Genomic DNA, 26,966 nt, shown 5'->3' with positions numbered 1-26,966 from the left:
ACACATTGCTGTTTTTTTGTTTTTTTGTTTTTTTTAAAAAAAATCTAAAAATGAAAACTAATTGAGTGTTTCTCTATTTTAGGAGTTAATATAATTAGTTTTTTAATCTTAGGATCCTTCTTACCACTCAAAAAAATAATATATAATATAATCAAATCAAAATGTATTAGATAAAAAAAATAAAAATATGGAAGAAAAACACGAATGCATCTAGATATATTTGTTTTAATCACTGGTTTTATTATATTCATATCTAGTTTAAGCAAGACCTAATTTCAGTGGTCTCCAACATAAACAATAAATTAGATTTTTGTACTTTTATTAAACCTTTTTACTGAAAACTATTAACAGAAACTTCCTCCGTAAACTACCTTCTGTTCAGCTACATGTTAACTATGAATTTAGGCTCTATTGTTCTTTATTTACGTATATTTTTTACACTGTTAAAGCAGACATAACCATATTTTTGTTTGTTTGTATCTTTTTAATAATGTTTTTTTTTAATAAAATCGAAATACAGTAGTTTTTTTGAATGACAGGCACAAAATAAACGGTCCCTTTGTTAAAAATAAAAAATACAATAACATAAACGGCCGTTTAACGTCACCAGCTGTTTTGTTTTTAACCAAATATATTTTGTCCCACTCGGTCCTCCATACACCATCCGGTCCTCGGCACGTTCTACGTGCTTGCGTCATGGATGGTACCCACGTGCAGATGTTTACGCTCCTCGTGCACGACTGGAACAGAGAGAAAGAAAAGAAGAGAAAACGAAGCAGGCTAATAAACGAATGTTTAAATTATTAACTATATAAAAGATTTCAAAAGAGAAAACTAATTTGCATGAATCTGTTTTTGTCTCTCTGTGTTTTTTTTTTTTTTTATCTTTAACATGGTCTTAAATGAAAAAGATCGTCATGGTGCGTTCAGGGTTCATAGGAAAAAACTGAGTCTATGTTTTAAAGTTGCTGCGTGGACAAGAGGACGTTAAAAATCCCAAAGAGAAATCGCTGTTTTAACCCTTTTCACATAAATCACAAAAAAGAAGATTAAGATTAAGTTTAATATACAAAGGGGGTACTAAAAAAAAGGTAATACATGTCAGTAATCTTGTAAATTACTTTAAGTTACTCAAAACCAGGCTTTGTGTTGTCTATTGGACTAAACCCCAGATGTGCTGGTATTAAAAGGTCTGAATTGGCCTTAAATCTAATTCAGTGAAAGCTGAAGAAACTATGGTGACTTATTCATGCTGTGTTTTAAAATTAAAATAACTTTATAATTTTAAAGTGAAGTTTAAATCACTGTCAACACGACGGAAAGAACGTGAGCATGTTTGTCTGATTATACTTACCAGTTTTCATTGACATATTTCATACTTTTATCTTTATCTTTTAAATTGACATTTAAAGAGTTAAAATGTTGAATCTTTTTAAATATTTAGTAGTTTTGATCAGGATTTATGCAAAATGTTTTATAGCTGTTGAAAGTTAGTGGCTATTTTCAGCCACAAACATTAGGGAAGGGTAGTGTTTTTGAACAGTACACAAGGGTTAAATGTAATTCCATGAAAGCTGCAAAAATCAATTAAAATAAATTACCTAATAAAACGTTCAAAATAAAGTTTAAATCAGTTGAATAAGATGGTAAATTGATATTTGTTGAGGCTCGTGAAAGGGGTAACTGCTGCTTGTTACCTACACAATTAACATAAATTAGGTTTTGTTTGTCATAATAATTTAATTTAGATTCAATTTGATCAAATATATCAAGTAATTTGGCTTCTCAGGGCAGTACAACGATCGACGTTTTACGAAAGCTCTTATTTACTATTTTCATCATGGAACGTGAATGCAGCACCAGGGAAAGAGGGGGCTGGTGGTCGCGCCAGTTAAATCCCTCCCCGGATTCGACACACGCGCACGCACCTTGTGCTTGTAAACAGAGGCTCACACGTGACAGCGAGCCGAGCCGAGAGCCGAGCCGATCCGCGTCGCGCGACAGCATTGTCTGAGCACGGACAAAGAGCCTAACATCATCATCATCGTTGGCGGAGCGCGAGCAGGTTGAGGTGCCAGGTGTCATGGCAACCGACGTTATCCGCTCGCGGTAAATAAGAGAATAAGGCCCCGAGTTCGGTTACACCGTGATGTCCGAGCGCCTCTGGCCGCCGGAACTTCTTCATGTCCCGAATCCCGAAATCCGACCGTTTGGAGGGACGACGACGTTAGCTGCGTTTTTTCTGCCGCACGCGCGCAGCTAGCAGCGGGTCAACAAAGCCTTTGTTTCACCCTCTAATGTTAGCCAGTAGCTCCGCTCGCTAAGCTAAACTAGCTTAATATTACTTTTAAAGCTGCCGTTAGCTAGCAGTAGCAGTTAGCTTCTACGCCAGAAGACATTTTTTTTATTTATTTATTTTTTTTTCCTGGTTACCGTTAATCTACGTGTCGTGTTTACTGGCTGGATGAGATGTCATTCACCATGGAGGACAACTTGGAGTCCGGATGGGTGTCCGTCCGGCCCAAAGTCTTCGACGAAAAGGAGCGACACAAATTTGTTTTCATCGTGGCCTGGAACGACGTCGAGGGAAAGTTCGCCATAACCTGCCACAACAGAACCGTGCAGAGACGGAGCACCGTCCTGGACCTCGACTGTAGCCCCGACGCTGTGCTTCCTGTCCCGGCTGTCCCTGCTGTCCCGGCTGTCCCGGCGGCGAAAAAACCCTCAAAAAGTCCCGTCATGTCAAAGAAAGTCAGACCGCACTCTGTCCCCAAAGGAAAAAACACAAACAACACCGTTGGAGACAGTACGGGTTTAAAAGTCAGCCCCGCGCCAGGCTCCTGGGACATCGTCACAGCCAAGGTATTAGACATAGAGATCCTGGACCCCGTGGATGTCCCGCTGTCCCCGGATGACGCAGACGGTGACGGCACCGGGCCCCGCGAGGACTTCAGCTGGGCCGGGCTGTTCTCCTTCCAGGACCTGCGGGCAGCCCACCTCCAGCTGTGCGCCGTCAACTCGGACCTGGAGCCGTGCTTGCCCCCCTTCCCGGAGGACCAGTCCGGCGTGTGGACGGTGCTTTTCGGGGCCCCGGGGGTGTCGCAGCGGGAGACGGACGCCCTGTGCTACCAGCTGCAGGTGTACCTGGGTCATGCCCTGGACACCTGCGGCTGGAAGATCCTCTCACAGGTGCTTTTCTCCGAGGGCGACGACACGGATGAATACTACGAGAGCCTGAGTGAGCTGAGGCAGAAAGGCTACGAGGATGCTCTGGAGAGGGCCAAAAGACGCATGCAAGAGGTGAAATAAATACTTTTAAACTTATTTAATATAAAGAAAAACGTTTATTATATGAAGTTTTTAAGCTACTTGATGTTTTGGCTTTCTTAATCTGCTTAATGTCACCCTTACATTTCATAGGAATGCTGTTTCTTTTAGGAGGACAACCGCAGACTGGTGCATGTAGTTTTTTCGGAGCATAATTGTGCCCCATGGTCTGCTTATTCTCCTCCTCTTCCTTTGTCCACCCCCTCCTCCTCCTCCTCCTCCTCCTCCTCCTCCTCTGTGATCTACCATCTGTTGCTGCACGTTCACAGGCCAGTAACATGATCTCCTCTGGCCAGACACCACACTCCAGTTGGCTGAGCAGCACTTTTTTCGAAGGGAGTTGCACAGAAACACGGGAGAACAAACGGAGGTGGAGTTTTAACACAAGTGATGTGTCACTACAGCTGTTGAGGTTGTTTCAGCCCCGTCCGAAGCAGCTGAGGGGGTGTATATTTAGCCGCGCGAGCCGTCTGTAGCGCGCACAGTCCACATGTTGCGTTGCCTTGCTGCTAGGAGTAGATACGAGCGGCGTGTCCGACTAAATATACCCCAGAGAGGAGACAATGCCTCAGGCCAAATATTTCACCTTGCCTTTTTGTTTTGTTCAGCTCGTTGAAGCACAAACAACTTCGCTAAGGGTTTTGCACAACCGGGAACACGTTATTTAATGGCTGAACATCTCTAGACACCAGAGATGATGAGTTTATTGCACCGATCATAACATTCAGAAGATAGAAATCTAGTTGGGGCGGCGTCTAAAACGGATATTTTCACCATCTTTTAATTAATTTAGCCTTTAATGGATTTCTAGTTTTGTCGATAGATAAGGCTTTAAAAAAAATGATAATTTCCTGACTTCCTCTAACTTTCTTTTGTCCGAAACAGTAATTTAAAACCCAAGTGCAGCAAAGAAAACCACAATCTTTACTAATTAAGGCCGAAACTGACCCAAAGTAGTTTTGTTTACGTCCAGTGTTACTCACCGACGTACGTAATCATGTGGTGTGTGACCTTGAGGTCTAAAAAAATGTGATATAAGAGATATTTCCTTCCTCATTTAAAGAGCTGATTTTTAAAATCTACCGTATCAGTGTCTTACCTCTTAGTATAACTTCTTCTCTATATTCCTTTTTGTGTATTTCAGTGAGTTTGTGCCGCCTATAGATCAGTGTAGTAGCGTGAAACCAATCAAACGTTTCATGCCTCAACTTTCTCAAGCGATTGACTGATGAAAATAAACATTAGATGCAGGCAGCCCTAAAACCCTAGCCTGGTCGTCACCATCCTACGTTTCCGCCCGAAATTTGATTTCGTTCTGGCACGGAGTCTGGCCCAATTGCACTTCCGTGGTTCGCGTGTAACCGCGCCAATCAGCGAACAGTTGAGTGATGACGCGGAACTCGCCTGCCGAGTTGCTTGTAGTCCAGCGAAGCTTGTAGTTCAACAGCATAGCAACAATGGCGACGGAGGAAGAGACGCCAGAAGCCATCCGCGAAGTTGTCTCAACTCTCGAGAGCATCACGGAATTAAAACCAGAACAAGAGGCTTGTCTTGTCAATTTTATAAACGGCGAGGACGTCGTAGCTCTCCTTCCAACTGGCTTTGGGAAAAGTTTGATTTATTTAACTGGAAGCGGAAGTGGTAAGCGTAAGAGCCTGAACTCCGGCGCACAATGTACGTCATTACCAAACGTTGCTGATTGGTTAAGGGAACTCCAGTGATTTTAAACCTCAAAATAAGCATCCGCCCATTACGGAGACAGATTCCTATTACATTGGGCCGGACTAACGTGCCAGACCGAAACCAAATTTCGGGCGGAAACGTAGGATGGTAACGACCAGGCTACTAAAACCCAAGTTCAGTCCTCAAAAGTTGCAGCACCACTCTGTGAGATAGTGTCAGCAACATCAGAAGTAATATTTACTTAGTTTTACTGGATTGTGTCCGTTCTCCGAGTCACTAGGTCCATTCGTAATAAACCTTTTACCGAGGGCTATGTAGGTCACGGGCCAAGTTGACCTGCAACTTCTCGTCTCCTTGAAGACGGGGTGACAAGTTGACGTACAGGAGGGACACGGGAATTCGGTGACATGAGAGGACACCAAGTGGTAGCGTGGCCGAGCGGTCTAAGGCGCTGGATTAAGGCTCCAGTCTCTTCGGGGGCGTGGGTTCGAATCCCACCGCTGCCAGCCTTGTTTTTGTGTTCATATCTGTGGGTGGGTGATACATGCAGGCAAGGATGCACAAACTGAACTCATATTTCCAAGCAGAATCACCAAAGATTTCATGGATTAGCTCATTATTTACAAGTGTCAATCAAGTAAACACGATCCTTATTAAGTAGGGGTGTAAAAAAATGCTAATTTCATGGATTTTCTTGACGGTTAATAGCTTGCTCTGTCGTGTCCTTATCTCATCTTAACAACAAGATACCGTCTCAATCTCCAGACCTCGTTCTTAAAGATAATTTTCCCACGTACGCTGGAGGGGCTGCGGTAGAAATGTGTCCCGTGCAGCCGGTCGATCATTGACCCGAACACAGTTTTCCATTTTTTTCCTGTGGTTGTTAAACTTCATCAGGCTAACCGTCAGCCCGACACGTTGTAAGATAACAGGGGTTCTTGTTGTCGTTCTCTGGTGGAGGTGAAACACTCTCAGATTGTAATGTGTAGAGGATAAAGTTACGGTGTTTGGTGTGAAATCTGAGGAAGCAAGTGTCAAATTGAACATCAGTCGATTGAAACAAACGGGTCACTCTGATTGGCTGCTCAGCTCAGAGAACCAGATCAGGACAAGAGATATGAAAGAGGGGAAAGAGAGCAATACGTACATATATTCACAGCAACGTTATCATCAACCTATAGACCAACTGATCAACATGATTCAGGAGACAGTTTGTAGCTAGCCTCCCAGCTAATAATAACTCGTCCTAGCTTCCTAGCCTCCCAGCTAACAGCCTAGCCTCTTCCTGTTTCCTTTTTTAAAACGACAAACACTGCCAGCTGCTGGTATGAAGACTTACTTCCTGTAATGCAGAATGTATGTACCAGCTGGCCATTAGCTGTGTAGTGAAGTCTTAGTGCAACTCTTTGGTCCAAACACAGGTGAAGACGTGAAGCAACGACACAGTTGTCCCTCGTTGCCGGTACTTCTTGGATGTTAGGTTGAAGTGTCCTGGACTTTAAGTGGTCAATCTATTAAGCGTACTGGTTGGTTGTTGGTTCTAGTCTTTATGGTGCGTTCGCCTTTTTGTCCAGACACAGGAGATGTCACAGTCGGCCTTTGTTGCTAGAATTGTTTGATGTTGATTCGGTGCGTTCAACTCTTTTCATTATCGTTTGACAGTTGTATCCCCCATTTGACTGGCCTAGAATCTAGACGCGCCCCTAGCGGCAGCTTCCAGGGGCAGTCTAGTTACTCTCCGTTGACTTAACATGATGACGACTGACCTGCGACCATAAGTTCCGTGAATTACGCGTGAATTCCCCATCCTTTGGCCGCCGCTCTGAAAGACTTGAAGTTAAGCTTTTCTCCGAGAAAGGAACTCTCTTTCTCCGTCGCTCTGACTACGTCACCTTCTTCGTTGCTCTGATTGGTTGTAGCGCTATCCTGTTGCGTGGAGAGGGAGTTTGAAAGACAACCGTTTATCCCACCCCTCCGGTTGAGCCCTGTCTATGGAGAGTGCCCAGACCCCTACATTTAACGTGGGTCTATGCTCGTCAGGGCCACCATTTGACCCCACAGTGGGGGAAATCAGTCGTTTACATACAACCCATCCATTGACGTGCTTATTAGGGAGCAGCTTTGGCGCTTAGGTGACTTGCTCAAGGGGCACTTCAGCCATGGACGTACGTTTGATCCAAAACAGCAACTATCAGCTGGTTTTAACAGTCTGTTAATCGCTTTATTTACTTTCCAAACTGTTAAAACAATCCCAGATTCATTTGTTCTTCTTTTTTCGGTGCGTCTGTTGATTCATACTCGTAGGTGGCAGACTCATTTAGCGTTTTTTACGACGACTCCTGAATTGTATTCGCAGTCGAGGCGTGTTCTTTCCTGTGCGACATCTCGACTCGAAGGCACGGAGGAGAACTACTTGAGCACAAAAGAAGTGTTAGAAGTGCTGGAGAGGATTCACTATAGCCAAATATGTCAAATGAATCACTCACAAATTACCTTTAAAGATTAATCAATTATCAGAGTAGCTGCGCACACAATTTTGTGGATTGACTAAGTAAGTAATTGTTTCGGCTCTAATTAAGACGAGTAATCCTCTTGACGGTGAAGTGCAGGTGCTGCAGTTCTCTTGTTCTCTTGCACCTACAAAACAGATTTGACTAAAACAGCAGGAGATGAGAAAGTTGAATTATTTAAAAAAACAAAAACAGCCAAATAAATAAAAGGATCGTAAATGTGTCAGAGCGCTGATATTCTTCCGTCTAGACGTCTGTGAGTTTAAACCTAAGTACCTAGCTCATGCCCGGGCAGCGACTGGAGCTAAAGGGAGGGGGGGGGGGGTTACCACGGCGACACAGAGCCAAGGTAAACAGTAGGAGCAGTGTTGGAGCTGAATCGCGTAGTGTCTCCCCCCCTCCTCCTCGCCCCGAGTCTCCCGACGTGGAGGGCTTCGGAAAAAAGCAGCAGCCACCGAGTTAATATAAGAGTCTCTATTCATATCTGTGGCCGTCCGTGCTCGGAGAGAAGAGCACTTTATTCGCCGCTTTGGTTCGGGTGGCGTCGTACATTTCGAACATTATCCTGAAGAGTAGGAGTATTGTGCTGCGTGAATTGGAGCTGCTGGTTTCTGAGAGAGCCGGGAGATGAATTGTGTTTTCTCTCTTCTGAACAATAGCTGTGTTTTATTTTTAAATGGCACTTTATCTCAGCAACAATGAGCAGTCAGTGTGTGGATAGCTGGACATATGGTATGAATCAGGAACAGTTGGGGCCTATTTATTCTGCTTGTACGACGCTCACAATGTACATACACGGCGGTATTTTATGGTATCATCCCTGACCGCAAAGTCAAACACGAACGTGGAGACTCTCCCACACTCTGTATGCTGTGTTTCATTTCCTTATTTGAGCTTTGAAAGACCACAAACTTGGCCTAAAGATACTGAAATTAACCAGAAAGTGCTTCCTAGTAACCTCTAAAAGGTTTGTAGGTTTGTCACGGCATGCATTTTGGCTAGTGTTGTTTTTGGCGGCCTGTTTTAATTTTAGTTTTAGTCTAGTCTTTGTGTCAAGCTGTCATTTTAGTTTTTATTAGTTTTAGTCTAGTCAAGTTTCAGTCAACTAAAAGTCTGAGCATTTTAGTCTTATTTTAGTCAGAATTATCCATGACTATTTTCGTCTAGTTTTAGTCAATGAAAATTGTATTTTAGTCTCTTTTTAGTAATGCAATTCTGTTTAACCCAGTCAATATAGTATAAGTACCTTGTAGTATAGACAAAACCAAAATTTTCTTTTAGCCAAACCTATTTCAAACAAGGTTCTTATTATATTATTGTTACCTTATAGACTCAAGAATACATCCATTCCAGACACGGAAGACGCTGATTTGAATTTACAACATATTTATTTTACTATTTATTTACTATTTGCCGCACTTCTCCCTATCTTTCACCACAAGACATTCGGTTTTATTTTCCACTTCGGTGTATTTAAAGTTTTTCCAAATGTCTTCTCTTCTTCTTCTACCAAAGACCCCCGGCTGGCCCGCCATCGTTCCCTTTCTCTCGCTACTCAGTACTCACGCAGAGTCGCAGACTCACTGGAGCTGCATCTTCTAAATAATGCCGCGAGTGGAGCTTGAGGAAGTGACGTCGCCTGCGAGAGAAACGGGCTCTGGACACAGGAAACAGAAAAACTACAAAATAATAATAATAACGCGACTAAAACGAGACAAAATGACGTTGTAACATTTCGTCTCGTCTCGTTTTGGTCAACGAAAATGGAGAGACATTTTAGCATAGTTTTTATTTTGTAAACCACATTTAGTCTCGTTTTTATTCGTCAACAATATTGCATTATACATTTAATTATAGTCATCGTCGCATGACCAGCATTTACGTTACGTCTCGTCTCGTTTTAGTCACGTGATAAAGGTTCGTTGACGACGATATTTAGTCATAGTTTTCGTTGACGAAAGCAACACTAATTTTGGCTTTTAATCCCAGACAGTGTAATTAAAAAGCGAAATTTAACCCTCCCTGCTGATTTATCCATTAATTGTTTAATCTAAAACACAACAAGATGTATTTTTAAAGATTTAAGTCGATAAGAGTGTTCAACTCCTCGTCCCCGTCTTTATAACTCATAGTTGGACGTTCCTGACTGGTTGCGCAGGTAATTTCACCCCAAATTGAAAACAAGCAGAACATAAAACATTTCTAACGTACGCACGGAAGCAGCTCTTGTTATATTTGAGAAGAAGACAACAACGCCACATGAACTCGGCGGCAGGAACCAAAGTCGTGTACGACGTTTCCTTGAGGTAAACGTTTGGGGAGCTCCCGTTGCTTGTTGCCTCAAAGTTGAGATTACTTCAACTTGGTTTTGTTGCCTGCGAGTCTGGAAGTCAGGAAGTATTAAGAGTTTAACCAGAGAACGTCTAATAAGGGGGAGAACTTCCACTCTCACTGAACTTCCGGCTTCTGAACTGGTTGCAGTTCCACTCTGGTTCCATATGAGGGCGCTCTCAGGACGAGTGCAGAGTGAATGGAGGTCTATGGAGCAGTACCCCTCAAAATCCACTTTTCTCAGGATATAATTTTTTATGCAGTAATTTGAATATTGTATTTGAAAGGAGATGCAAAGAAATGACACATTGCTGGGTGTTAGATTTTTTAGAGTCACTTATTTGCTTTAAAAAGTATTTTAAAACGTCAATGACGTCATACACATCGTACGACCAGATACTGCTTTACGGCAATCCTTCAGTCACTGCTTTGGTGCTTTTCGCGCTCTGCACTTTCTTTTCTCTCGAGGCATGGGCAACACAGATGACACGGGTAAATAATCGTGCTAGAAGAGTTTCTGTTTCGTTGTTTTAAAAGACCGGGCCGAAAAAAAAAAAACTTGGGCGAAAAAGTCCGCTGGTCCCGCTTCGGATGCCACGATGCCGTCAAGCGGTATCTCTGGTCGTAATCAGTCCTTCACTGACCAATCAGCGTTCATTAGCACAATGCTAGCGTGTTATGGGCAACAACAACTCAACCTGTAAGAAAACGAAAGGACATAAGTTCTCGTTCATTCAACTTTTGACCTATAACCCGTGTTGAACTTGCAAAACCTACAATCAAATCTGAGATTTCTCAACGACAATCGGGTGAAAGAGACACATTTAGCCGTTTAGCTCCATAGAGTCCCATTCATGTTGCACTCATGTCGATCGCCCCCAGTGGAAATCTGGTGGAACTGCAACCAAAAGTCGTTACAATGGGACTTAATAGAGAGTGGGAAGGCTCTCCGTAGACGGGCTCTGGTTTAACGCTACGTATATGTTGATGTCTCCAGCCTCATGTTTTTCCCTTTTTTTTGTTTTTTTTTTTGTCCCAGGTGTTGGACAAGCACAAAGCCATGGACAGCATGGTGGAGCTGCTGCAGGTGTACCCCGAGGAGGACGAGGCGTACGGGGACCTGCTGGAGGCGACGACCCAGCTCTACCACTACCTGCTGCAGCCCTTCAGAGACATGAGGGAGCTGGCGATGCTGCGCCGGCAGCAGATTAAGGTAAATGACAGTACACACGGGGGCGCGCAGCAGCAGATATACAAATACCATCTGGTTTTTTTTTAGGTGCTTTGATTTTAAGCAGGTTTAGATCCGGTTTACCGCTCTGTCCTGGAGCACAGTTTGACATGTGCAAAGGACGCCTGTCTACTGCAGTTACAGCGCCGTTTTTTTGCGGTTTGGTTAGTGCTTTGGACATGCAGTGCATCGTAATGTCCTCCACTGAGCCTCCTAAGCTCACTGTAATGGCATTAGCCGAGTAGTAGTAGTGATGGTGGTGGTGGTGGTGTAGTAGCTGGTCTGTTCTATGCTACAGCTTTGCATCTGGGGGCAGAGGATCAGCTAGAGAGGCTCCCCCTCCCTCCCTCCTTCCCTCCTTCCCTCCCTGCCCAGAGCGGCTTAACAACCAGCATAAGTATTATTACAGCAACCACTAAACCACTCGGTAATTCTGCAGCTTCAGCACACTCTTCTGTTTTCCACACTCTTCTCTCTCTCTCTATCTTTGTTGCTTTTTCTTCATTAGAGGCTTAAAAAAAAAAAAAAGGGAAGTAAATCCTCCCTGGCTAATCTCTACTGTCTCACATACTCAGCGTTGACACATTCCTTCCTCCCCCCGGGGTTCGGTCAACAGGTCAGAGTCCTACTTGTGCACTTGTTCAGCAAAAGCCCAGATGGAATAAGGGACATGCGCTGGCTTTAGTCGGTTCTGCTCTTTTCTGTTATCGTAGAAAGAAATTACACGTGGGGGCGCTAGTATTTCCTGAGAACTATCAGACTAAAAATGTCTCTTAATGAGAACAGAGTGCGTCCGATCAGATTTAGACGGGGTGGTTTAAACTTTTGATTATCCGTTCAGTAGGAAAATATAACCGTGATCTGATCATTTCTCTCTGGTTGGAGTAAATCCACTGTCTTTTTCTTTTGAACGAATGCAGAGCAGCAGCAGCAGCAGGAGCAGCAGACAGAGCAATTTTATCCACGTTAAAAAAAGGATTGAAGAGATTTTATCCGTTTAAAAATAGCTTTTAGTCTTTGAAACCTCTCCTTTGAGTACTCTGTTGTAGGTTGAAGTCTACAAACGTTAGCCTGTGTTTACACAAATTAGCGTAAGTCAGACACAATTAAAAAATCTGTGTGTCGTGTCTGTTCAGATTTGAGTTATGGCTCGTTGATAAGAGCTTCAGCTGAATAGTTTACTGCTCATCTGACTGCTGAGCGTAAAGGTTCACGTCCAAAATTCAGACGAATCAAATGAGCTCTAGCTTCACATCTTTCCTACGGCGTTGGTTTTGTGCAGCTCCTCTCTCCAGTCGGTTCTCAGTCGAAGACGTTTTGCTCCGTCATGTTTTTGGATCTCATTATCTAAACAGTTACTCCCTCGACGTCTTCTCCCCCCTCACTCAGTCTCAGTCTCAGTCTGTGTTGTCCTCTCTCTTCTCGTCTCTACGCTACCCCTCTGTAGGTTTATGAGTCTTGTGTTATACGACGGTATTTGGGTTCTTGGGCGGGTGCTGAATCTAAATTAAGGACTTTCACTGAATCGCAGCGACGTATGTTGGCGCTTTCTCTTAAAGGAGAAGAAGTCTGGTTCTGTTTCGTATCTTTTGCTTGACGTCAAAACACCAAGATTGACAGTGAATATGAAAGATTAAGAGTCGGGATATATCACATTCAGACGGCGTGAAACTAGTAAAAACAAACTGTTGTCTGAATTGTCTCAACTTGGATGTAGCGTATGCAATAAAATAAAACTTCCTGACAACTTGCCACGGCCCCAGTCGACGTATTTAAATCTTTATTCAAAAGCCGAGCGTCTTCAGTTCATTTGACTCGGATTAAACGGCGAACGTTTGCTGTGTTTTTTTTGCTCAGAAAATAGTTTTAAACCATTAATGCAGACGAGCTAATCCTTTAAGCTGCGTTACCGGCCTTATCTCCCGAGAGATAGAAGTAGCTTCTGAAGCAGAAACATGTAGTTGTTGAATAAATTGTGAGAAATTAAAAAAAAATAAAAAAGACAGGCAGTTTGTGTAGACTACTATACTGTTAAAGAATATATAAATGTGGGGCTGAAAAGCAGAGACGTTTTAGGATTTAAAAGAGGCTTTTCAGTTGCATTATGGGAGTTGTAGTATCCTTTTTTTAGGAGCTTAGCCCTTAATATGTTTAAACTACACACTGCAAACTTATTTATGTACTACATGCTAATAGTTATAGTATCTTTTAGCAGTTTATGTCCACAAATATGTAAATAAATACTTCCAGTTTAACGTCTTATCACCTGTACTTTTATTTATTTGGCGTAAAAAGAGTGAAAAGGTTAGTTTTGATGAGCTTTTGCCCCGAAGACTGTTCTGTCTGCTCGCTCCTGACATGTTTTATGTCTGAACTCTCCGTGATGCCGGCGTTTCCCAGCTTCCACCACCACCACCTGCCACCTGCCACCACCTCGGGGCAAAAATCCAACGGCTGAAACCAAAAAGCAGGTGGAGTCGGTTCCCGTCAGAAAAAAATAAAATAAGAAAACAATGAGTCATGAGGTTCATGGAGGGACCAAAGAGGGAGCCGGTGAATTAGCACACAGGAGACTGTGATTTACATGCAGTTTGCATCATCCTTGGTGTTTGTGGAGGGCAGGTGAAAAGGACGAGAGCGGCCGGGTGTCGGTTCTCTTCTCCAAGTGTGAATACACGTGGCAGGTGTGTGTGTGGTTGTTGTTAAACCACCGCAGAGCTTCAAGCTACAAACTGGACGCTTATAATGAGCTAGAATTAAAAGATATAGAAATATCCTCACAAATATTCATCTTCTGTTTTTTTTTTTAACGTATCTTGCTGCTCTTCAGTCAGTGTTCATTCTTTCCGCGTCACCTGATCTCACTTCAGGGCTGCGCTTTATGAATGAACGGGTGAATGGCAGCAGAAGGATGTCAGGTACTTGTGGTGAGTGGTGCATTGTGGGACGGCCCCGTTCCATGGGCGGGTGTCCTGTTGCGTGGAAGGTCAGAGGGGAGCCATGAATTAAAAATGTGGTTTCACTGATGGTTCTCCGGTTACCGCTTCACGGCGGCGTTGTCACCTGGCAACAGTTGTCATGGTGATCTGTGATGCACCTGTCAAGCAAATTTTATACAAATGTGGAAATATGAAATGCAAATTAAGTGATTCTGTGACTTGGATTGAAGTTAATGAGCTTCCTGAATTACTTATTTACATATTTACACAGGAAACAGATTTTTTACATAAAAAACATATAAATTTATTTTTTCCCGTATTCTTTGTTATCCTCTTTCTTTTCTAGTTCCTTCATCTTCTCCTCCTCCTCCTTTTTGTCCTTTTTCTCATCCGTCTCCTCCTTAACGTTCTTCTTCGTCTTCTCCTCCTCCTCCTCCTCCTTTCTCCTTCTGCATCTCCTCTTTCTGCTCCTTCTTTTTTGTCTCCTCCTCGTCCTCCTCCTTCTTCTCCTCTTTTGTCTATTTCTTCTCATTCTCACCCTTTTCTTCTTCTTCTCCTCCTTCTCCCTCTGCTCCTTCTTCTCCTACTTCTCTTCATCCTTCACCTTCTCGTTGTTCTCCTCCTCGTCCTTCTTGTCCTTCTCCTCCTCCTCCTTTCTCCTTCCGTGTCTCCTCTTTCTGCTCCTTTTTTGTCTCCTCCTCTCCTCCTTGCTCTTCTCATCCTTCTTCTTCTTCTTCTGGTTCTCCTCCTTCCTCTCAGTGTCATCCTCACTCTTCTTCTCCTCCTATTCCTCCTCCTTTCTCCTTCTGTGTCTCCTCTTTCTGTTCCTTCTTTTTTGTCTCCTCCTCTTCTTCTTCTCCTCCTCATTCTTCTTCTTCTGCTCCTCGTCCTCCTTCTTCTTCTCCTCTTTTGGCTATTTCTTCTCATTGTCACCCTCCTCATCTTCTTCTCCTCCTTCTCCCTCTGCTCTTTCTTCTCCTACTTCTCGTCATCCTTCACCCTCTCATTCTTCTCCTTCTCCTCCTTCCACATTTTTGTCCTTTTTCTCATCCATCTCCTCCTTAACCTCCTCCGTCTTCATCTTCTTCTCCTCCTCTTTCTCCTTCTTCTTCTCCTCTTTCTGCTCCTTTCTCATTCTGTGTCTCCTCCTTCTTCTTCTCCTCCTAATTCTTCTTCTTCTGGTTCTCCTCCTTCCTCATCCTCATTCTTCTTCTGGTCCTCGTCCTCTTTCTTCTATTTCTTCTCATTCTCACCCTCCTCATCTTCTCCTCCTTCTTCTCCTCCTTCTCGTCATCCTTCACCCTCTCATTCTCCTCCTCCTCCTCCTTTTTGTCCTTTTTCTCATCCATCTCCTCCATAACCACCTCCTTCATCTTTTTCTTCTCCTCTTCCTCCTCCTTTCTCCTTCAGTGCCTCATCTTTCTACTCCTTTTTTGTCTCCTCCTCTCCTCCTCCTCCTTATCCTTCTCCTTCTTCTCCTCCTCATTCTTCTTCTTCTGGTTCTCCTCCTTCCTCTCAGTGTCCTCCTCATTCTTCTTCTGGCCCTTGTCCTCCTTCTTCTTGTCCTCTTTCTCACCCTCCTCCTCATCTTCTCCCTCTCCTTCTCCTCTTTCTTCTTCTTATCTTATCTTTATCTACTGCATTTGCAGCTATTCCTCGTCCTCCTCCTACTCCTTCTTCTCCTCCTCATCCTCCTCCTCTTTCTTCTTCTTCTCTTCCTTTTTCTACTTCTCTGTCTTCAGTCTACAACAGAGAAGCTGTTTTGCATCTTTGAACAAGAGAGGAAATTTACTAAAACACATTTGCAGCTATTGTAGTCATTTTAAACATTTTAACTCGTGGTCGCCTTCGTCTCCTCCTCGTAGGAGCGTAGTGTTTCCAGTAGTTCTGATAACAGACCTTGTATCTGTGTCACTCACTGTCAACCTCCTATTTTAACCAAACGAGATAAAGGCCACCACCACCACCACCCACCATGACCGCGCGTCCTCGCTGTAATCCCAGCACTTCACCTTCACCGCGGGAACTGATGTCACCTCTATTTTCAGCGAGTGACGCCTCTGTGTTGTGTCACTGACAGCTGTTGGACAGAGGTGTTAAGAAACCAGGTGCAGTACTTCCTCCCTGATTTGTAAAAAGATTTACACACAGGAAACGGATTTTTTACACATATAAATTAATTTTTTCCCATATTCTTTGTTATTCTCTTTCTTTTCTAGTTCCTTCATCTTCTCCTTCTCCTTCTTCGTCTTCTTCTCCTCCTTTCTCCTTCTGAGTCTCCTCTTTCTCCTCTCCTCCTTCTTCTCCTCCTCATTCTTCTTCTTCTGCTCCTCGTCCTCCTCCTTCTTGTCCTTTTTGGCTGCTTCTTCTCAGACGCCTCCCTTAACCGCATTACTTCCTCCCTGATTTGTAAAAAGATTCGACTCTCAGTCTATTAGTATTATTTTGTTTTAGTTTTATTTTGCAGGTATTTTACAGACTTTAAACATTAACAAAGCTTTGGTTTCAAAGGTTTTATTGTAGGTGAACGGTCACTGGGCAAGTTGGATTGTGGGTAATGTAGGCGTATTGTCTTAGTGTTTCACATATTTCAACTTTAATACATTGTTTTGTTGAAAACAAGAGTTTAATTGTCCAGTATGTGTTTTTTTCCCCGATACTACTAATGTGTGTGAACCGTGGAGCAGCAAAAGCGTGTTACATCAAAAAGAAACGTTTTGCCAGCTGTGCACAGACGTTATCCTACTTTGCATAAAAACCAGTCCAGCAGACTTGTCGGTCGACCTGAAGCTCAGACGTGTGTTTCTGGCTTTGGCTTCAGTGGAGTCAACAAAAACAAAACAAGAACACGGCAAAGAGGCGACACAACAGATGCTTGTAGACGTCCGGTCTGATGCGACTCCAGCGCCATTTGTTCCTCTGAAGGTGTCAAAGGTCGACCTCTGCTTTTGTTTCCAGACGCGCGTCTTCACGTGCGTTCTCTTTAAGGATGAATAAACGATAAGATCACGCTTCATTTTTCCAATATTTCCTCCTGAAGCTGCTTTTTCCTTCTTTCCTTCTCGGCTTCTGATGTAATCTCTCCTCCCCCACTCGCTCCCAGTTTCACCCCGAGAAAAAAAAAATAAAAAAAACCACTCCCTGTTCTCGTCGCTCACGTGCAAACTCACTTAACAACATACACGGCGTTTTAAGAGTCTGCTGTAAATCAGGGCGTCTGAAGTTCACCACCTCTGGAGTTTGTTTCTTTTCGAGGAACCTACACACATCTGCTCAGCGTCGGGGGGGGGGGGATTAATAAACAGCTGCACCGACGGGAGTTTAGCGTATAGTCTGTGTACATTTTGTTCCTCTCCTCCTTCCTTGTGAGGGGTTGTATTTCTTAAGTCAACACCCAGGGACGGGACACCACGTGGCAACGCTCTCTCTCTCCCCTTCCCCTTGTTCACATGGCCCGACACGAGAAAAAGACCTGGAGTTTAAACCCCCCTCCTTAAAGTGTGTTTAGATTTTCTTTTAATGCATCTTTTTTATTTATTGCTCCAGCAGCTTAGTAGGACACTGGGTTAGTGTCACTGTAAACATGCACAGACATGCCCCCTGGTCGCTTCTCGCCATTACCACCATCTGCTGTAACTCCCAGGTAGTGCCTGAGTGTGAAGAAGTTAAAAGAAAAGGAGAAAGAGTTGACTCGAGTCTAAATACGCTTTAGAGATTCGGTTATTTTTAGGCTAACGCTTCCTGTCACTTTCCGAGAACGTCATTATCTGTTAATGATCCAATGATCTGCCCAGACGCCTCCCTTAAACCGCAGAACTCGCTTCATATATTTATTTATTTTTTTTTTCAGCCAGAAACAAAACAAAAGGGAACTTGATCTGTTTTGAGTTTGGTCCAAGTGGCTCCTTCACTTCTGAATGACTGGCGGAGAGAGAGAGAGAGAGAGAGAGAGATGAATCAGGGAAAGGAAACAACTGAATCAGTCCGCTTGTCTTCGTTGGATGATCTTCTTCTACACGTTTGAGTTTTCCCTCTGTATGAAAGTATAGTTGTTCATAACACGCCGTGAATGCACTGCACACAAGAACAAGGAACAAATAGTGTGGATTATTTTTATTAAATGTAAATAAACTAATCTTAGCCTGATGTGCACCGCCCTAGAAACAGCTGTGACTTGTTCTAAGTGTGTTTCCTTGTCCACGTTTCTTCGGAGGCTAAAACAAACTCAGAAGATTCTCCCTCCATCTGCCTCCTTCACGTCACCTCTTCTTTAAAACTTAGCTCCTCTTTCTGCTCCTTCTTTTTTGTCTCCTCCTTCTTCTTCTCCCTCTCGTTCTTCTCCTCCTCCTCCTTTTTGTCCTTTTTCTCATCCATCTCCTCCTTAACCTCCTTCTTCATCTTCTTCTCCTTCTTCTCCTCGTCCTCCTCCTTTCTCCTTCTGTGTGTCGTATTTCTGCTCCTTTTTTTGTCTCCTCCTCGTCCTCCTTCTTCTTCTCTTTTAGCAATTTCTTCTCATTGTCACCCTCCTCATCTTCTTCTCCTCCTTCTCCCTCTGCTCCTTTTTCTCCTACTCCTTGTCATCCTTCACCCTCTCGTTCTTCTCCTCCTCCTCATTTTTGTCCTTTTTCTCATCCATCTCCTCCTTAATCCCCTCCTTCTCCTTCTTCATCTTCTTCTCCTCCTATTCCTCCCCCTTTCTCCTTCTTTTTTTTTGTCTTCTCCTCCTTCTTCTTCTTCTTCTCCTCCTCATTCTTCTTCTTCTGGTTCTCCTCCTTCCTCTCAGTGTCCTCCTCATTCTTCTTTTGGTCCTCGTCCTCCTTCTTCTTGTCCTCTTTCGGCTACTTCTTCTTCTTCTCCTCCTTCTCGTCATCCTTACCCTCTCATTCTTCTTCTCCTCCCCCTCCGTCTCCTTATCCATCTTTATCTACTGCATTCATTTGCAGCTATTCCTCCTTCTCCTCTTCCTCATCCTTCTCCTACAGTTCCTTGTCCTCCTCCTCTTTCTTCTTCTTCTTCTTCTCCTCTTACTTTTCTTCTATTGCTTTTTCTACTTCTCCGTCTTCAAGAACGCGGCAACAACAGAGAAGCTGTTTTACATCTTTGAACGAGATTTTAGAAACAGCTGTGACTTGTTCTAAATGTGTTTCCTTGTCCACGTTTCTTCGGAGGCTAAAACAAACTCAGAAGATTCTCCCTCCATCTGCCTCCTTCACGTCACCTCTTCTTTAAAACTTAGCTGAAGACGACACACCGCCGCACGGGTGTAAAAGTTTACAACGGCGTAGATCTGTTTCAAAAGTATAAGCTGTGTTCAGCGGCGACTGATGCCCGTTTCAACTCCCTCCCTCCCGTCGTCAGATCTCCCTGGAGACGGAGCGCCTGGGTCCCCGTCGCGTGGACGGCCTGAGGAAAGAGGACGAGGACTGGCAGAGGAAGGCTCACACCGCCGTCCTCTCCATCCAAGACCTGACCGTCAAGTTCTTTGAAACCACGACTCGAGCTCAGAAAGGTAAAGTAAAGTCTTATTTCCTCTCGTTGGGAGAAAAACATCTAGGAGATTGTTTTGCGTCGACCTTTGAACTTGGCTTGAGTTCTTGAGGCTTGAGTTCATAACAAACTGTCGTCTCTAACTACTTCCAAGTATTTTAATCCTAAAAACATCTCAGCTATGAACTGGAGGCAAACTAAATCACCAGATAGCTGCTATTCTGACTAATGATTTCGACCACGTTACAGCTTTGTACGAGCGGATGCGCGCCGACCAGAGGAAGTTTGGAAAGTCGGCGTGGACGGCGGCGGTGGAGCGCATGGAGCGACTGCAGTACGGCGTCTCCAAAGAAACTCTGCAGCTGATGAGAGCCAAGGAGATCTGCCTGGAGCAGAGGAAGCACGGCTTGAAGGAGGAGGTAAAACATCTCCGTGTGTTTGTTCACAGAAGGAGAAGCTGCAGCAGTGACAAGTAGGGATGCACCGATCGGTATCGGAGCGGAGGCAGGCGTTTTTTTTAAATGATCGGGTCGTAGTTATTTGTTTTAGGTCTGATATAAACCAGAACCACATGCTAGTAGTGTCAAAACTTGTTCTTTTTATGTTTTACTGGTGGTTGGCAAGAGAGGGTTAGGGAGTTAATGGATGACCAGAACATTTGTGGAGTAGAGAAGACGTGATACGAGCTACCCTCTCCACACTACATTAACTGAGACAGAAATATTTATTGGACTGAATCCAGAGAAGACAGGGGAGGAACTTCTGTTTATTTAAGATCAGATCGGCCGATACTCTTTTAAATGATCGGGATTGGTGAGAAATAAAAAAACAAGAAACGTGATCTGGACAAGTTGGAAGAACGGGGAAAAAACTCGAGATAAGGGCCGTGTTGGAAAAGTGAGCTCATGGCTGCGGCATCCTGTAATGGAGAGAATAACATCCTGCCCTTAAACAGTGGAAATGAGTCACAGGGAGCGACTTATCAGGTCGAACCTTTGCTGTGAGACTGACTCAGCTCCCACTGCACGCTCAAAACAAATGCACGGTCAGGTAGAGCTGTGGCGTTTGCTTTGCTTCATGGCCTTGTGAAAGAGTAACGTTGTCGTCCGGTGCCCGCAGATGCAGAGTCTGCAGGGCGGAGAGGACGCCATGCTGCGTCTGGACCAGCTGGAGGCGCTGTACTACGAGCTGCAGCTGCAGCTTTACGACATCCAGGCGGAGGTGCTGCGCTGCGAGGAGCTGCTGCTGACGGCGCAGCTGCAGAGTCTACGCAGGCAGATGACGGGTGAGAGTTATTGTCAAAAAAACAATCGTGCGCGATCGAATTCAGTGCAAAGAAACGTTTTAATGTGTCGTTCCTCCAGAGCGTCAGGACGAGGTGGTGTACTACGACGCCTTCGAGAGCCCCGACGCCATGAAGGGCGTGGTGGAAGAAGACCCCGCGACGCCGCCGTCGCCGCTCAGAGACGAAGAGCTCAGCGTCCTGCAGCAGAGGACGCGGCAGCTGGAGGCACGCAGGGGTCGCATCACCGCCAAGAAAGTCTACCTCAAAAACAAGAAGGTGAGCGCTCGTCACGCGTGTCGGGGCGGCGTCTGGATCGGGATCGGGTTTCCCGTTGACGCGTTTTTGTTTTCTCTTTTCTCGGGACAGGAAATCTGCATCGTCAATCACAACCAGAAGATTCAGCAACGGCAAGGGGACGGGACGTCTCTGCTGCTACAACCGGTGAGATTTATCAGAGAGTAGCGGGATAAATAAAACGCTTCCGAGCCGTGATTAGGATCGAAACTACCTGCTACCTGAAATCAATCACATCAGAGCTACTTTGTTGTTTCCTATAAAGGGAGAAGATGAAGACGATGAAGCCAAGCAGAGCGCTAGAGTGAGTCAGGAGAGACAGAGGACTCTGGACCGGCTGCGCAGCATGAAACAGGTGAGAGCTTAGATTTGACTTCCCACTTAACGTCCGTCCAGTCCAGGGCGATCGGATCCAAAGTGACCTTCTTCTTCTCCCGTCTTCCCTCTCAGCGTTACCCAGGTCAGGTGACTCTCAAGTCCAGCCGTCTGCGCCTGAGTCAGCCTCACGGTCGGAGGCGAGCCGCCCCGCCGCCCAGCACCCAGGCGGCCGGCGTCCAGACCGAGGTCATCTCAGATCTCCCAGAACTCTCCGCCCCTCCTCCTCCCGACGCCTTCGGCTGCGACAGCGTCTCTCTGCCGTCGGTGGATCTCCGAAGTCTCGACTCTTCGCCTCCCTTCCTCTCGCTGCCTCCCCTTCTCTCGTTTGCTCCCCCTCCTCCTCCTCCCCCGCCACCTCCTCCCCCTCCTCCTCCTCCTCCACCTCTCCCCCTGTTGGAGGACCAGCAGCAGGTCGACGACGGGGACAAGGATCCCTCCAGCAGCCCGATGCGCCTCCATAAATGCGAGTCTGAATCCGCCTCCCTGCCGCTGGCTCCGTTCTCCCCTCGGTTCTTCGACAGCAGCCAGCTGCTGACGGCGAGGAAGAAGCTGAGGAAGACGGCGTCTCTGGACTCGTCGCAGTGGAGGAGAGGTGAGAAGGGCGCGCTCTCAAATCTGCTTTTATGAGTTTTAACGTGAGGCTAACTGTCCCGTGTGTGCGTCCGCAGCGAGCTCCCCCATGGACGAGGTGCTGGCCTCTCTCAAACGGGGCAGCTTCCACCTGAGGAAGGCCGAGCTGCGGGTCCTGGGGCCCGACCCGGACGACGACGGCGAGAACATCCTGGCTCAGATCCGGCAGGGCGTCCGGCTGAGGAAGGTCCGGACCCGGCCGGAGCAGCAGCAGCGCCACCCCAAGAGCTTCACGCACTCGGCCGACGCGCTGACCCGCAGCATCCACGAGGCCCTGAGGAGAATCAAGGAGGCGTCGCCGGAGTCCGAGTCCGAGGACGAGGGCCTGCCCTGCGCCGACTGGGAAAACTGATCGGAATATTTTTAAGACTTTTTACGGATATGAAGAGCCAAAACCAAGAGAGGGGCGAGCAGACAAGCCAGGGGGTCGCGTCACCTGGAGATACCTTTGATTTGAACAAAAGATAAAAAACAAAAAACAACTTCTTTTTTTATATCAGATGTTTCTTTGTCATACTCGTGCTGTTTGTAAAGACAGACCACTAATAGTTTGTTTTTTTTACATCGTTGCTGTGGCGCCGTCGTCGAGGATACAACCTCTGACCTCTCATTATGTCGTACTGTAGCTGCCTGTGATGGGTTTGTTTCAGGAGGTTTGTCGTCTCTGAATCCCAACGTCCCAACTCTGCCGGCTTCAGCTTCACGTCCAGAGACGAGTATTAAACCAGAGTCTGCCAGAGTCGTCCATCTGTGACTTTAATCTGCATCAGGTTAGATTAGAGGACCTTTCCTAAATGCATATGGATCAGCCGTAACATTATGACCGCCACAGGAGGTCAGGGGTCAGCATGGACACCCTGACTGGACAGAACCAGCATCAGCTTCTTCAGCAGCTCGTCTGTTGGATCAGAACCACTGATCCTTGGTCTGATCCCTGACTCTGGTTCCCTACCTCCTCTTCTTCCTCCTCCACCTCCTCTTCTTCTTCATCCTCCTCCTTTTCTTCTTCAATCTCCTCCTCCTCCTTCTCTTCTTCCTCCACCTCCTGTTGTTCCTCTTCCTCTTATTTCTTCCACTTCCTCCTCTGTCTCCTCCTCCTCTTCTTAGTCTTCCTCTTCTTCTTCCTCCTCCTCTTCCTCCTTCCTCAATCCTCCTTGGTCCATGATCATGTCTCTGGTTCTTCTCCTTCCTTGGACCACCTTTGTCCTCCTTCTCTTCTTCCTCCACCTCCTGTTGTTCCTCTTCCTCTTATTTCTTCCACTTCCTCCTCTGTCTCCTCCTCCTCTTCTTAGTCTTCCTCTTTTTCTTCCGCCACTTCCTCCTCCTAATCTTCTTCCTCCTCCTCCTCCTCTTCCTCCCACCTCAATGCTCCTTGATCCACGAACGTGTCTCTGGTTCTTCTCCTTCCTCCTCCTCCTCCTCATCTTCCTTAACCACTTCTTCTGCCTCCTCCTCCATCTCCTCATCTTCATCCTCCACCTCCTCTTCTTAGTCTTCCTCTTTTTCTTCCTCCTCCTCTTCCTCCCTCCTTAATGCTCCTTGGTCCATGATCATGTCTCTGGTTCTTCTCCTTCCTTGGACCACCTTTGTCCTCCTTCTCTTCCTCCTCCTCCTCATCTTCCTTATCTGCATCTTCTGCCTCCTCCTCCATCTCCTCATCTTCATCTTCCACCTCCTCTTCTTAGTCTTCCTCTTTTTCTTCCTCCTCATCTTCCTCCCTCCTTAATGCTCCTTGGTCCATGATCATGTCTCTGGTTCTTCTCCTTCCTTGGACCACCTTTGTCCTCCTTCTCTTCCTCCTCCTCCTCATCTTCCTTATCTGCATCTTCTGCCTCCTCCTCCATCTCCTCATCTTCATCCTCCACCTCCTCTTCTTAGTCTTCCTCCTCCTCTTCTTCCCGTCTTCCTCATCCTTCCATTCCTCTAGACGTTACAGTTTAATCCTCTTTCAAAACGTTCACCTCGCTGCCTGATTCGCCTCCACCCACCGACAGGAGCCATGAGAACCAGATAACCAGTGGTCCTAATGTTATGGCTGATTAAATAATATATATATATATAAAAGTAATTTTTTCCGATCGTAACTTCTATCTCCATTGGGAATAAAAGATGTTTAGAAATCCTAGAGAGCGATCCATAAATAGTTTGAGCTGCAGCTCAGGCGACAGGAAGCTCGTGTCCCAGATGTTTACGTTCTGAGAGGAACTTTTTATTTTTTTTTTTTCCTGCTGCGTCCAAACAGACCTGCTGTTTTCCATCCTCAACACTGGAGACATCAGCACTCACTCACAAACACACACACACAGCTCCTCATCCTCTCCTACTAACGCCAGGGCAGTATTTAAACAGTACACAACATTTAGACTTTTCTTTTTTTATTTGAAGGATAAATGATTACTTGAATCTCGCCTTGGTCGTTCTGTTGCGATCGGATGATTTTACCGTCTCTCCTACAGACGGCTAAAAGAAATAAACTGATTTACTGTAATATTTAATCTGGATAACTCACATGAAGCAGTAGTAGCTCAGCTGATCTCTGTAGTTGGTATGATTAGATTAGAGCTGCGGAGATCAGCTGAGACGTTTAAAAACAACGCGGTAACTCTTTGGTTGCAGGTTTCTAAACTAATCATATTAATGTAGGCTGTTAGAATACGTCACTGTGGGCTAACGCGACAAAACAAGCAAAATAACCAGCAGACTATTTAAAAACGCTTTAAACACATTAAACTTTGTGACGTTCATATTTATTTTGCAGATCTTGTTTGTTGTTTGTTTGTTTTCTGTCACAACTCTCCACTGCCTTGTTTTCTCTTCCTTATTGACTGACGTTGTTTGAGTTTGTGTGTGATTTTATTTTATTATTTTATTTTTTTTAATATATATGTGTTGTCAAACTTGTTTTGGGCTTAATTTAAAAAAAAAAATGGTTCAAAAGTTAGCTTATATTAGCTTAGCTTAGCATAAAGACCCGGGTTAAACAGCAATAATAATACCTGCCTTTCTGCTCACCCCAGTTTGTGCCAAACCATCAGTTTCCCTTAAAGTAAAATTAACTTTTTACAAAAAAACCTCAAAAAAAAAAACTTATTAACTAAAAGGAAAATAAATATTGTTTACTGATAACAAAAGATTTTTTCCAGCTCATTTGCCAACTTGTGCCTGTGTAGCTGAAACAAAACAAAGATGGCCGCCGCCTGCTAGCTAGCCTGCTACAAACACGCTGCTCTGATACCGCTCGGGCTTATGGGTATTGTAGGAAGACACAAGTAGAGGTAAATAAAGCCCACCTATGTTTATTATCAAAGTGATTAATTATTAGTTGCCACAACATTAGGAGCTAATTTCAATATGTCATTTTCTAGTCGTCTGGTTTGACTCTTTATGCTAAGCTAAGCTAACAGTAGCATCGTTTTTTTCTTTTACAGCCTTAGTTTAGATGAAAGTTGAGTGAAACTTGGCAGCAGATAGGTTTTTTTTTTTTTTTAACCTCTTCATAGATTTCCCTTCGTCGTCACCTTTGACCTTTTTCAGACCTTATGCATGTGGCCGGTTTGAGGACAAACCCATCACAACGTAAGTGCAATAATGAAGATGGAAAAAAAAAGAAAAAGTTGTTTTATTGACTTATACTGTAATGAAATGTAAATCATGAGAAAGAAAAAAAATTATATCCGCATGCCTAAATGTATTGAAGTATTTATTGAAACTTCATATTTTAAAGAATTTTTAAAACAAATGTAAATGTACTTTATAATGTTTTTTTTTTTTTTCTTTTTGTTTCCTATCATGACATTCCTCTCTGCTTTCTATATCCCAATTATATATATATACATATACATTATCCCCCTCCTTTCAAAATAAAATGAAGCACCAAAATGTCGTCTCCATCCATTTTTTTTTATTATTATTATTTAACATCCTTCCACGATCCTGAAGCTGGATTATCTAAATGGAGCCATGGAACGCCGCCATTTTTAAACCGCTTCACTACGCATGCGCACGGGAAACTACTTAAAGAAACAACAGCGGTAAGTGGCAGCCGCATGTTACGTTAAAACGCTCGTTACTGGTACAAATCTGAACACACAGGTATCATACACATATTTATAGATTCAGAGCTACTCACCCTATCAGAGGATAACGCTGTCTTCCACCTCTATTGCAACTAAACGTCCATAAACTTGCTTTAAAGTCAGAGAGAAAAAAAAGACGCTCAGGAGTTGCTTTAGAATCATGGAGTTTTTAAGTTTACTTCTTTATCTAAGTAATTAAAACATAGTTATGGCACGTATTTAAATGTAATTTGGAAAAAGGAACTACTAATGTAGAATTCGGCTAAAAAATGTCAAGAAATAAACGTATATAAACACGCTTAATGGTCTGAAGTAGATGCCCCGGAACTTCATTGAGATTTGTCAGGTTTTTAGGTTTTCTTAAATATTAAAGTAAATAAAATTTGGTTTGTCAGAAAAGACATGTGTGTATATCATTTAGAAGCCGCTAGTGGTGATTTCGGCATAATATTTTACAAGGACGTCAACAAGTATCTGCAGATAAACGTGAAAAATCGCGCCCCAAATGTGCTGAAAAAAGACGCCCCCCGAACTTGCTTGAGAATCGTCACGTTTTTAAGATTCCTTCACTGTGAAAATACTAAATTGATGCTTGTCAGTATGTCGAATAGTTAACAGCAAGCATGAACATCTAGTAATGAATTCGGCGTAGTTGATTCTCCAAAACATAAACAAACGCACACAAATAAACGAGAAACATGCGTAGAAACACGCGTCAGAACTCACCTGAGAGGAATGCCGTTTTTAAGTTTTCTCCGTGGTCAAAGTATTTTATTCAGGGTTGTCAGAAACATC

The 26,966-nt window shown here is 44.4% G+C and overlaps 1 protein-coding gene across 2 annotated transcripts; it reads left to right on the top strand.

Annotated features, from left to right (window-relative positions):
• Window positions 1–1,789: 1,789 nt before the first annotated feature.
• On the top strand, window positions 1,790–26,377 carry jmy (junction mediating and regulatory protein, p53 cofactor). Of its 2 annotated transcripts, XM_084572064.1 has the most exons (10): window positions 1,790–3,300; window positions 10,891–11,064; window positions 19,380–19,530; window positions 19,758–19,927; window positions 20,628–20,793; window positions 20,873–21,069; window positions 21,160–21,234; window positions 21,353–21,442; window positions 21,538–22,057; window positions 22,134–26,377. In XM_084572064.1, exons 1-10 carry the CDS (start codon window positions 2,470–2,472, stop codon window positions 22,445–22,447), a joined length of 2,688 nt encoding a protein of 895 aa, XP_084428190.1. In that variant the 5' UTR covers window positions 1,790–2,469; the 3' UTR covers window positions 22,448–26,377. The 2 variants fall into 2 exon arrangements, with proteins under 2 accessions (XP_084428190.1, XP_084428189.1); XM_084572063.1 differs by having other exon boundaries at window positions 20,873–21,234.
• The last annotated feature ends 589 nt before the right edge of the window (window positions 26,378–26,966 follow it).

This window comes from Chelon labrosus (assembly GCF_963514085.1).
Source record: "Chelon labrosus genome assembly, chromosome: 22".
NCBI lineage: Eukaryota > Metazoa > Chordata > Actinopteri > Mugiliformes > Mugilidae > Chelon > Chelon labrosus.
This window is presented reverse-complemented; position numbering and strand designations above follow the sequence as displayed.

Bases quoted from the DNA above. Each gene is read 5' to 3' on its own strand.
- jmy (XM_084572063.1), top strand. From the start codon at position 2,470: ATGTCATTCACCATGGAGGACAACTTGGAGTCCGGATGGGTGTCCGTC. The intron at 3,301-10,890 runs GTGAAATAAATA...TTTTTGTCCCAG, and splicing joins CCAAAAGACGCATGCAAGAG to GTGTTGGACAAGCACAAAGC. The intron at 19,928-20,627 runs GTAAAACATCTC...CGGTGCCCGCAG, and splicing joins AGCACGGCTTGAAGGAGGAG to ATGCAGAGTCTGCAGGGCGG.